The sequence below is a fragment of the Coenobita brevimanus genome, chromosome 43 (assembly GCF_032717465.1).
Source record: "Coenobita brevimanus isolate Jiangsu-jjx chromosome 43, ASM3271746v2, whole genome shotgun sequence".
NCBI classification, from domain to species: domain Eukaryota; kingdom Metazoa; phylum Arthropoda; class Malacostraca; order Decapoda; family Coenobitidae; genus Coenobita; species Coenobita brevimanus.
Window position 1 is genome coordinate 392,893 of NC_136996.1, and position 16,566 is coordinate 409,458.

The following is a 16,566-nucleotide window of genomic DNA, read 5'->3' on the forward strand; positions in this document are numbered from 1 at the left end:
TGTAGAATAAACAATTAATGGAGTCACATAAATGCTTGGGCCTCTTCTCTTTGTCTGTAGAAAACACAAATAAATGATTGCACACTCTCTTTTCTCAGTTTAACACATAAATTGATGGTTTCACGAAATGCCCGTGTCCTCTTTCTCCCTCGCTTTCTCATCTACCACATGTAACTTCTGAAAAGAAACAAATTTACTGTGAGAGAACAGCAATGAAATTTCACAGTTTTAAGTTTTCTAATACAGTAGCTAACTCTCCTCAATAAACTATAACTTACACCACAAAGACAAAAGGAAAAACAACTGGAAGCATTTTGGATAGCTAGACTAACTGTAATTAGTGATCAAGATCATTACATACAGTATTCTGTTAATTTACCTACACAGAGTATACTGTATTTTATATACCTGTATAGCTATATACAGTACTGTATTATTCTTTGCCAGAAAATTTTTGCCAATAGCAGAATTTATCCTGAAAAACTCAAAACTTTGTTTAAATATGCAACAGTAATGTGATTTCTTATAATAAAGGTCTTTTACCCAAAATCCATGCAGCAAGATTGTGAAATGAGGTGGAGAAGGACCCCTTCACATGGTGGCATAAAAAAAACTGGACAGTGGAGCTGTCTGGTTATAATTATTTTTTTTTTTAATGCAAGGAAGAAGGAACCAAAGGCCATGAGCCTGCAAATTGTTCCCTACCAGAAAAAACAAAAATATGATAACAGAGAGCCAAATTCAAGATCTGTTCATTTCAAGATGCCTGAACACACTGCATTTGAATGACTGGAGATAATAGGCAGTAGGAAATCCTGACAGAGGTAGACAGTTCCAGAGTTGAGAGTTGACTACTGCATACAGTTCATGAAGAACTGGGAGTAATGGTTAACTCTTGCTTTAAAGAGTTGGACAGGAAAGGGATATAAGTTTGTTGCTAGACAGGTGCTAAGCTCCCACTAAAGTCGTGGAGGGATGCAGGCAGGCAGTTCAGAGAAGCAGTGACCATTGAAGTTGCAATAGAAAAAAGATAAAGATGCAACAGCGCAGCAAAGAAAGAGAAGTTGAAAGGAAGCCAGTAAGAGAAGGAGAGTTAATGAGATGTAAAGCCTTTGACTCCATCTTTACAATGCTGGGTGGTAACCATATAACCAAACCATAAGTGCTCCCTATGTGTCAACAAGTGGGTTGGTGGAGGGTTAGTGCCCCTCGCTGTAACACAAATAACTCAAAGTCAAATGGCCACCCCTTAAGGGATTATGGCATCTGGCAATAGATGGATAGATACCGGTATATACGAGACCCTGCCTAATGATGGGTTTTTACCTAACCAACTGCATCGTTAAACCAGAGTATACCTGTACTGCTGTTAGAGACTGTGGCAGTGTGGGACGGGGATGTAACAATATTATACAGTAATTAGCAATTGCAACATCCGAACCTGGTGTAGGAGGAAGGAGCCATGTTTCTGCATCTGCTGAAGTATCGAGCTTGTTCTGGGCGAGAAAATGAGAGTAAGCTATCCTTGCAACTATGACTACATTCAAATGGGCTAGGTTTAGAGGAGTAAATGGGCAAGCCCATAGTAGCAAAATCCCTAGACTGTGTCTAATTCATATCAGCACCATCACCTCTCTGGTTCATCCTGCTGGCCTGCACTGAGTTCTTGTTTGAACCAATGAGACAAAATAACTGAAAAAATTAAAATAATCGAGGGGTCAAAACTGCAAATTCTGTTACCAATGAACAATCATACTCAAGGCCAAACATTGGCAGCAATGACTCGTACCAGAGAAAAAACAAATTAGTCCTCATCACTTAACAATTAGGGTAGTATTAATGAACACTGAAATGGCAGAAGGAATTGTTATTAGTTAAACTGACCTTACACCGCAGACCTGACTATGGAACCCTGATTATCACCATGACATAAATATTCCTCCTTTGCAATGTTGGGCTGCACTTCAGTGACGCGATGGAAGGCGCATTTCTTTACTTAATCCTTGTTACAAAAACAATACACGTATGTAACAATTACGGCAATATCATTATGTTATAAATATGAAGAATAGAAAAAGGTTTAATATATTATCAGCCAGGAATACGACCTATAAAGAAAACGGATACAGTCATCCAGAATAAAACGCTTATCTTGGATTTAGAAGTTATGCCATTACTCACGCACATCAAAATTTTCTCCCATAAAACACTAGAAAATTTTATCTTATCTTTATTATTATATGTTATGCTTTCCTAAAAATATGTCTCGATGTACCAAGCGAATTCTGAATGTGGTACAAATTGAAGATAATCCATTGGACAACAGCTGAGTTTTGTTTACCTTGAAATCTGTAGTGCAAAGGTTTGGTGTGAAGTGGGTAAAGCTGACCACTAGGGAGAGGTACTGGGGGGATTTACCTGCTTTTTTTCCGGCACCAATTGCCAGTTATGGCTACATCTATACCCAATCCAGCGCCCGGATCGTCTAGCACAATTGTAGAGCCAGAAACTCCTAATTTAGGCCCTGAAGAGCAGGTCAGAAATTTTTGTAGTTGTAATTGTTAGTTGTGGCACATTAGACTTTAATATAAGGCTTTTAATTACTTGAGACATCACTGCTTGTATAAATTAACGGTAATTAGATTTCATTTGGGTATTAAAATAAGTTAATTTGAGTGTTTTCTCCTTCACTTGAATTCATTTGGATGAAGTAGATAATACCCAAATGAATTCAAGTGAAGGAGAAAACACTCAAATTAACTTATTTTAATACCCAAATGAAATCTAATGAAGAAAATACCCAAATGAATGTGAAAACACCCAAATGAGCCTAAATCTATACCATACGCTGCTTAAAATATAATACTGTAATAATAATTAATTTGAATCATACGATAATACATCCATCATCCAACTCAGCATTGCCCCATTAGGGGCTTAGGGGCCCAGGACTAAGCTACTCAGCATCAAGTTGAAAGCAGCAAACCCCAACCATCACTTGGAATCATATCCTTTAAAGCCAGAACTGTTTGGAGCACCTTACTCACTGGACCACCAGGCATTTACAAATTGTATGAGAACAGTGTGCCTAATGCACTACATCAGTGCACAACACAAATGCCATTTTATTTTTTTGACAGGTATCCAGTGGTGTTGTTCGTCTGAAGTTACACAAACCAAGACAGAAGAAAGTCAGTTGGACAAATGATACAATTGATAATGAACACATGGGAAAGAAAAAATCTAAATGTAAGTTAACAGTCTTTATTTTGTCTACTTGTCTTTGGCTGGTCACTTTAATCATGGAGGAGGGCCCCATGGACCAATTGCCTCCATGCCACACTGTCCCTTATCATCAGATTGTTTTCCCCCAGTCTCACTGCCCTCATTCATATACTAAACCTTTCGACCCCATCCCTCCAGCATCCTCAGCCTCCCTCATCCCTTCTTCCTCTCCACCTCACTCACACTTTTAGTGAGACATCCTCCATTCTCTGCATTTGGCCTTACCATCTTAAGGTACAGTGATCCCTCAATTATCCGGACACTCATTATCTGGACATGTTCAGTATCCAGACACTGGACCTCGGCTCTGTTAAACCATTGTCCAAATTTACTTGCTATTATCTGGACGCAAAAGTACCCGAGAACTTTGGCCGGCCGGCCGACATGTCCAAACATTCACTGTTCATGCTCGAGCCCTGAGCAGGACGTAGTCTGTAACCCACAACCAAAGCTAAAATGTCTGTCTGCCCCTGTCCTGAATGGTCAAAATTGCACGCTCATGCTATCATTCCCAGCGAACCTCCAGCACCTGAGTAATACGACTGTAACCCGCAAGCGTTGTCAAAACGTCCTTGCACAGTCCCCACTGAATGTCTAATATCGCGCGGCCATGGGGGCTAAGTCTTTCCCAACCGTCACCTCCATTGAACACGGACCAAAAGCCACGAGTACATGTTCGGGGACAGTGGCCGTTTGCTTCTCTGTCAAAGGTCGAAACTCCCCTGATTATGGTGTATTATGGTTCTGCATGTTCACTCGGCATCTAACAGACCGCAAGCTACGAGTAAATGCACGACAAAAGAGCCTTTCCACCTGTTGATAGAAAAGGAAGAATCCTGCCCACAGCCTTGCCTCTCTCCCCCCCCATCCCTCCTCCATACCCTCCCGGCTTCTCCCTCACCCAGTCAGTCCTTACCCCTCTTTCGTGGTGATAGCATTGACTCGTGAGTTTTCAAAGTTTTTTCCAATTTATTCAACTGCTATTGGTTGTATGGAAATTCCGAGTAGCCATGAAAAAGCTCATGAAATTCTGCATCTAAATATATGCTTAACTCATGGAAGATGCAAACAATCTTTTAAACTAGGATGGTGGGAAGTTATATGAAGGTAAGTTTTAGTCTTGAACACTATTCTTGCTTGAATTTCATACTCTTACTTGTTTACCCAGTTGTAAAATACTGTACTAGTATGGTATTGTATGTTACATGTTTTATTACAATTATAGGTTGTTGTGTTTATGTGAAGCCACACGAGCTGAATGAGAGCAGCTCAGACTCCGATGACGAGTGTGAACATTGCTCTGGCCATGTGGAGAAGAAGAAGAAGAAGAATCAGAGGCATCCCCAGACAAACCCAGATGAATCAAAAGGCAATGAAGGTGTCGTGTCATATTCCAGCTTCTAAAATGGCTGCAAAGCAGAGAGAAAGCGAGAGAGAGAGAGATTTTTTCACATAATGACACTAGGTTATACTGCCACTACTTGGCTTCTGAGTTATAGTTGCATGAAGTCATGTTGCATACATTATTGCGTTGGCTGTTTGCTGTAACACTACATTATAGTGTTTTGTGTAAGGTTTTGTTTGTCCTAGTGAACAGTGAGCACAGATTTTTTTTTTTCTAATATACAGTAAAATCTCAAATTTCGACAGTTTAGAATGCAATTAATCAAATTTCGATGCATTTTGGAGTGGTCTGCCTACCTTACTTTTCTATGCAAATTCATGAATTTCGATGCTCTCAGGGCCAGACTCCAACCAAAACAAGCAAAGATGATATGTTTGATGCAAACCAAAATGCTAGAAGTGAAGGAAAATTATAAGAAAAAGAATGAACCTAACCTAATATCGTATGTAACATGTGCTCTTAGGGCCAGACTCCAACCAAAACAAGCAAAGATAATATTTTTGATGCGAACCAAAATGCTAGAAGTGAAGGAAAATTATAAGAAAAAGTATGAGCCTAACCATATGTGGACATGCATTTCACTGCAATTTAGTTGTATGTATTTTCTCTGTATTTTCGTCGCAACTTACCTGTTTCAAAATGGCAAGCAAGAGTGGTTCTTTGGGTAACAGTGGTGATGTACGAGAGCAGCCTGGCACCTCTAAATCTTTGCAGCCAAAGGAGAAATGGCAGTACAGGAAAGGGCAGAAATACACCAAGTATACACTTGCTGACAGTATGGCAATACAGTGCAGAACTACAGTTACTTAACCACAATTATAGTTCATAAAGTTTACAAGGGGTGTGGGCAAAAAATCATGATTTTAGGTAGTTAGGTTTGGAGGCCCCGGACCCAAACTAATTTTTCCCGTAAGAAGTTCAGTTTAAATTTCGATGTTTTGAATTTAGATGTGGTTTTTGGGTACATATGTCCATCGAAATTTGAGATTTTACTGTATATACAGTATATATATATATATATGTGTGTGTGTGTGTGTGTGTGTGTGTGTGTGTGTGTGTGTGTGTTAATAAAAATATTGTTTGCAACTATGAACTTGGTCTGTCTGATCATGGGAAACAGGGGTTCTCTATTATTGTTAATTAGGTGGGTAAAACGCTCATTAATCACACTCTTACTGTACCATAAATCTGACTTATACTACATGCTCAGAATATTTACATGAAACAAGTACACAATCCAATATGCGAGTTCTGAATGTTATATAGAACAGATAGACATAACTGGTGCACAAACAAGAGATTGGTACACAAACAAGACACTGGTACATGACCCAAGATACAATCCTAATGCAAGTGGAGGGACAAGATACATAAAGGGGCAAGTAGGTACTTAACATACTAAGTGACCTTAACTTAATGGAGTCTTGGATCTCTTCTACATGAGTAGTCTGAGCCCAAGGAGGAGAGAGAGAGAGAGGTCTCCCTTCCTTCTGCACAAATTATATGGGCTAGGTCTAAGGGGGCAGAGTTTAACAAAGCTCTGCCCTTTATGAATCAGCCATGGCCACTCCCAGTCAGACTCATGCTCACCAGGCAGCTAAAACAAGGGAGGCCACCAGGCCAGTCCAATTATGAGATTAACACCTCATATAGAAGAGTTTAGTTCCGAGGCAGATGAGGTTGTCGCCACGCCTATCCTTCATTTATCAGCTTGCAACTATCATCCGTGTCTATTTCTGGGGCAGTCAGTCAGTACAGCTCATTAAAAAAGGTCACTCCATAATCCGCAGGTAGAGAGTGTGACAGCCGGTTAACTCCAGGGAAACACAACCATGTTGTAGTAGCCCACATGGCAATACATGTTGGTTTAAAAACTCCAAACCACAATATTAGTAGTCAGTGAGATTTAATTTAAAAGTATGTTGTGTAAAGGCTTATAATTTCCTGTTTTCCTCACAGAAAATCATCCTAAGGAATGCGCTCTGCCAAGAGCCAGTGAGTGAAAACGTATTTTTACCATATTTGGAGTATAACTGCAATATGATGTAAGCACTGTAGTAGGTGGTTGGCTACCATACATCCATGAAGATACTGCCATAAGAGTGAAGTGTAACTACATACTTAGTAACCAGCCAGATCATCATTACTTTCAGGCAGGAAATTCAGCCACATATAAAGACAGTCAAAGTCTGAGACTCTAACATTGTTACAGACCTAATTAGATATCTCAGGTTTCATTTTCCTGGTAGTTTCCAACAATTTTTGAACAGTAATTTGCTGTTTTTGGCACTTTTTAATATCACAGTCACACCAACCTCAGTATGGGAATACCTTAAGAGAAAGCTGGGCAAAATTTGGTAATTTTGAGGTAGAGTCAGGATTCCGGAGACTGAAATTTTGAGTGAATGAGTGTGTGACCCATTTTATTGGCCATGCTGTTGATTAGTTCTCTCTCATTCATGTAATTTATCATTTTTTGCTTTGTAGACCATACCTTAAACAGTCCTTGGATGGAAAAAAGAATTGCAGATGATGTTAATGATGATATTTTTATTGTCTTTTCAGAATCTGGGATTGGGGAGTGAAGCAATGAAGGCAGAGTTATACAGTAATGTGTTCATATACCATATTTATCCAGTATTCGTGTTGTACTGGAAGTGCAAAATGTGAAGTTACTACATCCATTTTGATTATATATCATGTACAGTCAGGGATAAAGGTTGACCTACTATTCCACTGTGTCTACATCACACTTCAGACACATCTGGCACTTTTGTCCCTGACACATTATATCGTAGAGCATTATCTGTGGCTAGAGAAACATACTAAACCTCTCTCTACTGTTTGACTGTGTCTACTTCACACTTATGGTATATGCGTCTTATTCATCCCAGATGCATCATATCAGAGAGCATCATCTGTGGCCAGAGAAACATGCCCAACCCCCCTCACCTTACAGATATTGGCCAGCAGAGGAAAGTGACAAGTAGAAGAGATGAAATGTTAGGCAAACAGAGAAGCGTACCAAGTTTCTTTCACCATCAGGGGAAAGTGACAGGTAGAAGATGTGGAATATTAGAGAAACTTTTGTCCTGTAATATACCTACATGTAAATTATTGCAAATGTCTGTGATTTTTGTTTAAAAATATGAAACAATATGGAAAATTGACAGTGATTTGAGGGCAGGAAAAGAGGTCAGGATGATAATGAAGATGATATAAGCATATAGTAACTGTTTTCTTTACAGTGCATAGAACTGTGTGACAGTGTTGTTTGAACTGACATTCACTAACCAAAGCTGTTTTTATATTTTAAGGATAACATTTGTACAAGGTGATTTTTTAGAAACTTTAGGAAGTGATTGTGCGGCTAATATTGAGTTAAAAATTTATATGTATCGACATGGATCTACACTTCAGTCATTATCAGAGCTAGATTATTGTTGAACATTTGGGAGTACCGTAAATGATCTTCTTCATAGTTAAGCCTACAATTGTTCTTTATAATGGTTAGGAATTGGACCAACATTGATGTAGCATTTTTTAAAAGCAGAGTTAGCCGTTTAATAGCCTCCTAAATTTTCTATTGAAAAATCTCTTGAGACATCCCTTACAGTTGAATATTAAGATCGTATCAGGGAATGAACAGATACTTCCAGGTCATCAATTTTGACATTACACTGTTCCTCTGTTTATGAGCTTAATTGATTCAGAGAACTGGTTCATTACTCAGAAAGTTCCTAAGTTGAAATTGACTAATGCCTGAGGTCACATATTTTACTGCCATGGTTTTTAAGTTGCTGAAGTGGTAATCTATATCAAGAAAGCACAATGTCAGTACATTAGTAGGAGTAGGTACAAACCTACGCTCGTCTGGGCCTGAACCAAGTGAATTGCAGACTGAAGCTGCCTTCCCCCTGCAGTTCACCATTCTTCTTTTGGGGGATAGGGAGGGAAATAAGGGACATTTGTGTAATGGGTCAGCAAAGCCACCCAGCTATGTCAGTGCCACTATGCAAAGACATTTCGCCCCAGCACTGGCAGTGTTGTTACCCTAATTTTGTAGCGCAGGTGTGGAATACAGTATTATGTAAATTTTATTTTTAAAAAATTAATGCTAAAAAATTATTTTTGTATGTGAAAATTCATAACCCAGAAGTTCATAAGAAGGGGAGCAGCTGTATTGCTCATTTATGAAAAGATTCCAGAGTGTAATATGAGCTGTATTTTGGGTACACAAAAATTAACTGTACTTTAGATGGTTGTTTTCATCTGATGGAACTGGGCTACTTTGACAAGGTCAGTACTAAAATGAGATTGCATGAAATCCAATGAGCTATAGGTATGAAGTAGGAAGGAGTCTCCTTGATAAATCGTGAGGTCCACCCTTCATTTTACCTCACTTGGCCATCAGCAGAGCTGAAGGGGATTTTTAGATCTTTGTCAGGTTAGTGTATATACTGAGGATGGATGGAGGAATGAAGTGGAGAGGAATAAGAGTAAGAGTGCTGTGAAATGGAGGGATGGCACCTTGATGGTGGATAGGGGGATATGGAGGCATTTTGTTTGTGGCTGTCTCTTCTGTGATTAAGGTATCTGGCTATGCATACACAAATTAAACCCGTTTCACTTTAACTTGGCCCAGATTTTCGTCCTTGTGCAGCTTATTTGATTTAGCTCAGTGACAGAGAAAGACAGTTCTGTGGCTGTGGATTCTTTCCATAGCACTTTTTCATGACTAGCATCATAGTCTAATACTAATCTTTATAACTCAACATTCAGGATGGAGAGATGGCAGATTTAGGCCATTGGCTCCCAACTGTTGTAATGCAGGACTCTTTTGTGTTTAGTATTAAACCTGTGAATGTGGATGATCTTTTTAGTTTATTCTTGTTGTTACCAGATTATTTATATTCAACACCAGAAAGACTTCTTGTATTAAAGTGGTTTATCAAGGTTGTATCTAACCTATCCAGCTCAAAAAGTCTCTCCCAGGCTGAATGGAATTGTCAGATGGTAACAAAAGTATCATCATCATCATCATCATCATCATCATCCAGACCTCCTTTCCCACCCTAGGGCAGAGTGAGGAGTACCAGCATTCAGACAGCCCACATTTGCCCAATCCAATGGGCCAGGCTTCCATTCACACACCATTCAAGCCCCCAGAATCCTTATCTGATATGCAAAAACATTCACCAAATACTGTAGCTTCACCTAAACGTATCCGATGGAGTCAGTCCAGACGCTGCCACGTTAAAAAGAGGTGCCAAATCCCTTATTGTGTGCTTCTAACAATATTCCTTCAGCCTGCTTGATCTCTTTTCAGTCCCCTAGCCTCACCAACTTTCAAACCTCTCTTCCTTACACACTCATCCATCATATCCCTCCACCTTCTCCTTGGCCTACCTTGCCTCCTTCCTCCTTAAAATTCACTCAGATATACCTTTTTCACCACTCAGTTGTTATCCATTCTCTCCACATGATCATACCATCTCAGTACACACTTCGATTCTGGTGTCCACAGACTTCCTCACTCCACATCTTTCATGAATCACATTATTTCGTATCGTATCCACTCTGTACTTCACATACATTCCTCAGCAGTCTCATGAAATTGTGCAGCAGTTCTCATGAAACTGTACAGTTGGTCGGAATTTGATACCTGTGAGCAGTCATTCTTGACTTTGACTGATGTGCCAGAAGGCAAAGAAATATCATTAAGAAGTGCTGCTACTTTGTCAATTGTGGGAACAGGTTAAGGTTTCTTTAGATGTCATTGTATAAAACATTGTGCAACCAAGATATGCCAGTGCAAGAAATATAAAGTGTTATGTAATTCAAAATGTCACAACAGTATGCCATGCAAAAATAAATAATGCAGTTTATTTTTTCTCAGTATTTTTAAGTACATAATATTTTTACTTAGCATGAGTCATTGAAGTGGAACTTAAAGGTACAGTATTAGTATAGTGAAGGTGTAATTTTCGATTTTAGTAAAGAATCCTGGCAGTGTATATTATTTTTATGTATGTTATTAACCCACCCTGTACCAACTAATGTATTACAAAACCCACCCCCCAAAACCTGACAATTTTTTTTTTTTTTTTTCTCAAACTGCTTTTTGTGAGAAACATTGAAAATTCATAGAGAAATCGCTCACTATCTATGTATCTATTGCCAGATGCCATAATCCCATACGGGGTGGCCATTTGACTGAGTTATTTGTTTTACAGGGAGAGGCACTAACCCTCCACCAACCCACTTGAAATCGCTCACCTGAGCTTTAAAATGCCAGTATAGGTAACAATACCTTCACTGTATTCATTTTAAGTGTCTTGTACATATGTTATTTCCTTTGATTTTTATTTGGTTGTTCTACATGATGCCCAGCTCCCCCCTTTTTCTTTTTTTTCTTTTTTTTTTTTTTTACAGAAATGCAAATCTTCTAGTTACAAATTACGCATATTCCATATCCAGTAAAAGTGTTTTGTTTCGGTACATCCTTGAATTCGAGGACTGGTGGGGCTATGATTGCAGGTGAAGAGTTGAAAGGAAGGATGGGACTGAAATGTACTGCTGTTGAGATGAGGAAGGGTAGATTGAGATGATTTGGGCTGCAGGGATGTTGAGAGGATGGAGAATGACAGTTGGGTGCGAAAGATTAGAAGTGTGAACGTTAGGGTTAAAGTTGCGAGAGGCAAACAGAAAACACCTGGGACGGGGTCATTGAGTGTGACCTCAGGGATAAGAGACTGAATAGGGAGGCTGCCAGAGATCAAGGAGCATGGAGAACTGCCATTAGGTGAGCCTTTAATAACAATATGTTACAAAATTATTTATTTTCCTGTTTTTATGTACATATAAACTACAGGAACCATCGACTAGGTGTATTCATTATGATCATTTTCTGGACAAGCTATGTCTATCTACAGTATCTATTTATCTATAGCCCGATGCCCTAATCCTGCAAAGGGTGGCCACAGACAAAACGCCTCCAAGTCGCTCTGTCACCCACCATTTGACTACCCTCCCCCCAATTCACCTCCCCCCTCCCTCATATACAAGCTATGTAATTGGTTAAAATCTGTTTATTGAGTTGAGGTGTAATTGTTGGTTTGTTTTCACCTGATGGAGCTGGGTCTTTCAACATCAATACTGAGTCATAGTGGTATGAAATTCAATGAGCCTTAGGAGGTAGAAATTAGTCTCCCTGATTACCAGCAAAATTGTCTTCCAGTCTGACAACACTTGGACATCAGCAGAGCTGAGAGGAGTTATGGATCTTTGTCATGTTAGAACAAATGTGCTGTAGTTAAAGATACCATGTATAGTACTGTATTATGTTACTTGTGAGGATGCACTTGTGTTGGGGCAAGAAAGCTGTGCCAAGATTCATTTAACATTATGCAGCTGTCACAGGATCATATTCTAAATGGTTTTAGCATTTTCATAGCACTTCTTCCATGGTAATTTATTCAGCATATTGCACCTCATGTTATCTTTGTGTACCGGTATGTAATTGATACAAAATGTGTCAATATTAAAATATTGTAAATAACATACACATGAATGTTAAGGTGTACTGTAATGTGCATAATAAATAACAAAGTAAGAGGTGCTAGAAAGTATTCTCTGTCACCAAGAATGTGGTCCACGGTTGTTAAACTGGCTGGAAGCCACTGGATTAGTGTATTGCTATAATCTCCCATAGTATAAACTACATTCATTCTATAACCAATTTGCTCACCTGACAGAACTGGTTCACTTCCACAACTTGGATACTGAGTAATAGTTGCATGAAATTGAGTGAGCCCAGTAATGAGGCAGGAATAAGTTACTAGACCAGTTGACCCTCCAGTCTGACTACACTTGGCCATCAACAGAACTGAAAGGGGTTAGGAATCTTTATCAGGGTAAAACAGAGGCATTCTATTGAGTGGGCAGCCTCTTCTATGTGCTGGAGAGATATTTAGGTATCTCAGAAATGAGGATATTTTTGAAAAGTGTGTTACAGTGCAAATTCAACCACATGTCAGTCACTAATCCATAGGGTGGAACAAAAATTGATCTGCCATTCCACAGCATCTACTTCACACACTTCACACCTGAGGCATGTCCCTGGCTTTCCTCCATATCAAAGATAATCATCTGTTGCCAGAAAACAACCATACTTTTGTGATGAGAGGTAGAGAAGGTACAGTGAGGAACGAAAGTTGGCCTACTGTTCCCCTACTTGTGTTTTACATTAGGACATGTCCATTGCTTTCCTCCCTGATGCATCATATCACAGAGAATCATCTGTGGTCAGAGAATCATACCAGATCTCTTTCACTTTAGGAACATAAACCAGCAGAGGGAAGTGACAAGTGGAAGAGGAATATTGGGTGAACTTTTGTCTCATATACAATGTTCACATTTCATCAGAAATTACTGTATAATGCCTAGTCTTAGATCCCTACATCCTGAGAAAGGTAATATGGGAATGGTTGTTATTATTGTTATTATTATTATTATTATTAGTATTACTATTATTATTATTATTATTGTTACAGTAACTCACCCCTTTGGTGAGAGGGAAGTAGCTTCAGGATGATGATGGTAATGATGGGTATCCTATTAAAAATTAGCATTATTTACCACCTCATTTTGGTGGTGTATTCTGTTGATTTATTCTTGCTACCTCCAGACAGTTTTATTTTATGGAAGGGGTTATTAGGGCGATTTTAATGTCTTAAGTTCTACAAGCTAAGTAAAATAATTTGGCAGTAACTAGAATCAAATCAAAAGCATATTATATTGAAGATGTTATGTACTGAATTACTATGTAATAATTTTCCCTTAAGGCTGCTTCATTGCATACATTAATTTCTTGTTAAACACACTTTCAGTTAACACAATGCTGGAGAGAGAGACCTTCATGTGATGGTATCGATATGAACTCCCCAGATATGGAAACCTCCCTTAATTCCCTTCATATTGCCCTTAAGAAGGATGGTCTGCTGCTACTAAGTTTTTTTTATTTATTTATTTTTCATTAGAAAGCTGTTAAGCAGTATAGGAACTCTTTACATATATCATTACTCACTATTTAGCAGTCAGGATGTGCAGTGAAAGATTAAATGTTGATATAATTGACAGTGGCATTTATTTCAGTACTCATCTCACTTTTTCATCAGCTTGCTTATGGACTTTAACATCTGTTGCTTGGGTCCCAGGCTCATCTGTACATGGGCTCAGTGGATTGCAAGCTGAAATGTTTTCCTGCAATCCACCATCCTCCCTTCAGAGGTTAGGGAAGTAGTTGAAGAACCCTTGTATAGGTGGACAGTGGAGTCTCCTGGTTAAATGGTGCAGTCACATGAAAATGTCCTTTTTCAGCACCTCTTTAATAGTCAGTATAGTATAGACAGGTATATTCAGTTACAACATCAGTTATATTTTTATAAATACCTGTACTGTAATTGCAGGACTGCATATAATTAAGTATTTAAGAAGATAGTCTTTCTTACCGGAACATAATGCTGATAGTCTTTCTTCTGTCTATCTATTGCCAGACACCTTAATCCTGTAATGGCTGGCCACAAACAAATCACCTCCATGTTGCCCTGTCCAATGCCATTTCACTGCCCTGCTCCCAGCTCACACTCCACCTCCCCCCCCCCCTCTCATGTACCTCTCCACTCCATCCCTCCATCTAATCCTTGGCCTCCCCCTTCCTGTCTACCCCTACCACCTCACCCACATACACTCACCTTGCCAGTCTCATGCTCTCCATCCTTTCCACATGGCCAAACCACCTCATTGTATTTCTCCTAATGCTTTCTGTCACATCCACATCCACACCACAACACTCCTTCACTTCCTTATTTGTCAGTCAGTGTCTCCATGTAACTCCACATCATCCTCTAAAATAACTCATTTCCACTGCTCTCACTCTTGACTTGTGCCCCTTCAACAAGGTCCAAGCTTCACTTCCATACGTTAGAGTTGGTATCACAGTTCTGTCATGTAGTGACTTTTACTTCGGTGCTCACTTCATTTTTTCTTATCACTGCTTTCAAAGAACCAGCAACCTTTCTGCCATGTTGCTCCCTTTCAAGCACATTACTCTCTAAACTTCCATCCATACTCACCACACTACCCAAGTACTTAAATGTGCTTACATTTTTCATTTCCTCTCATCATGCAGCCTCACTGTATGTTCAGTGGTTTCATTTCTCTTGAAGATCATAACTCTGCTCTTACCTACATTCACCCCTATGACCCGCAACTCGCCCGTCGCCACCATAGCAGGAAAAGGAGACTACCTTGCGGGCGAGCTGACCCTCGACAGGATTGGGGTGGAGCTGATTCTACAGCTCCTAGCAGCATCCCAGTGATGGCCGGTAGCCTCGCATATTTAGAGACAGCCTGTAGCCACTCAGAGTTTCAAGAGATGGCCTGTAGCCACTCTGAAGTTCAGGAGCCGGCTTGTAGCTGCTCCCCCCTAAGAGCCACGGCCTGTAGCCGGGCTCAGGCGACAGCCGGTAGCCATGCCCTTGAAAGGCCACAGCCTGCAGCTGGGCCAAACGGCAGGAGACAGCCGGTAGCCGCTCCCCCGTCAGGTGCTGCTATACCCCCCAACAGGAACCAGCGACGGCCGGTAACCACGCTGGGGAGAGAAGAGTACATCCCCTCTCCTACTGTGGTTGCATCCGAGAACAGGACACAGGTGACGGCCGGTAGATGCGCCCGTCGGCAGGAGACGGCCTGTAGCCGCTCCTCGTTGGCACATCATTCTCCATACAGGGACAAGGCGACAGCCGGTAGCAACGCTGAGGGGCAAGTGACGGCCGGTAGCCGCACTTCGCCTTCTTCCCCGTCAGGGCCCAGGCGACGGCCGGTAGCTGTGCCTACGACGAAGGGACAGCCGGTAGCCGCCCTTGTTTTGTTGCCCACGGGAACCCAGTGATGGCTGGTAGCCACGCTGGGGTGGAGCACCAAAGCCCCTTACACCATGTGACTCCGCTACAAGGAGGTACTCTGCCATCAGACCTGCCGACAGGCAGGGGCACAGATGATCCTATTGTCCACCACCAGAGAGGCAACCCCCAGGAGGATCTCCTCAGCCCCGAGGACCTGTGGAGAGGCCCTGTGTTAACCCCAGTGTTGTTCACCCCGGCTCCAGAAGGAGCCTACCTGACGGACTCCGACGAAGGCCGACGCCGCAGCTCACCCCTGACAGCGTCCCCAACAGCAGGAGACCGCAGCCGCCGGGCCCCCAGGACCCCCGGGCGAGGCCTCTCCCTATCCCGATGCAGACGACCCTCGTCCTCCGTCAGGTGCCTAAGTGAGCGCTTTAGGAGGCTCTTCAGCCCCAGCCCTGAGGGCCACACTTCAGCTCCCAGCCCCGACAGTGCAGGCTTCGCCACCCACAGCCCCGGGCGAGAGTGGACGCCCCTACGAGTGATTCCGTGGCCGCTGGATACAAAGGCCACAGGCGGGACCCAGCTCCCATCAGGAGTCAGGCTGTGAGATCTCCCACTGCCCCCTAACCACGCCGCCACCCCACCAACAGTGCTTAACAGTGAAAGTGCAGTGACAGGGTAATAGTGACCTCATTATCGGGCAGTGTGCTGTATTATCCGAGATATATTAATGTGTGATAGTCACAGTTTGGGCAGATAGCGAAATAGTCAGGGAAATAAGGAACCCCCAACAAGAGTGCAGTGATTTCAGCGAACATTAGACTCGGCCCTCATAGTGTGATTCCTCTGTACTACAAGACCTGTGAATAAGCTGCCCATCCTAAGCACAGTGTACATTTCCCTCAAAGTGACCGTGACCTATTCCCCTGCCCAAAAGACCTTAAATACTGTTCATTGTGCTATTCA

The 16,566-nt window shown here is 41.2% G+C and overlaps 1 protein-coding gene across 1 annotated transcript; it reads left to right on the forward strand.

Annotated features, from left to right (window-relative positions):
• Positions 1-2,432: 2,432 nt before the first annotated feature.
• On the forward strand, positions 2,433-7,296 carry LOC145397726 (E3 ubiquitin-protein ligase PPP1R11). Its single transcript, XM_080270741.1, has 4 exons — positions 2,433-2,535; positions 3,141-3,249; positions 4,511-4,663; positions 7,256-7,296. Exons 1-4 carry the CDS (start codon positions 2,449-2,451, stop codon positions 7,273-7,275), a joined length of 369 nt encoding a protein of 122 aa, XP_080126867.1. The 5' UTR covers positions 2,433-2,448; the 3' UTR covers positions 7,276-7,296.
• The last annotated feature ends 9,270 nt before the right edge of the window (positions 7,297-16,566 follow it).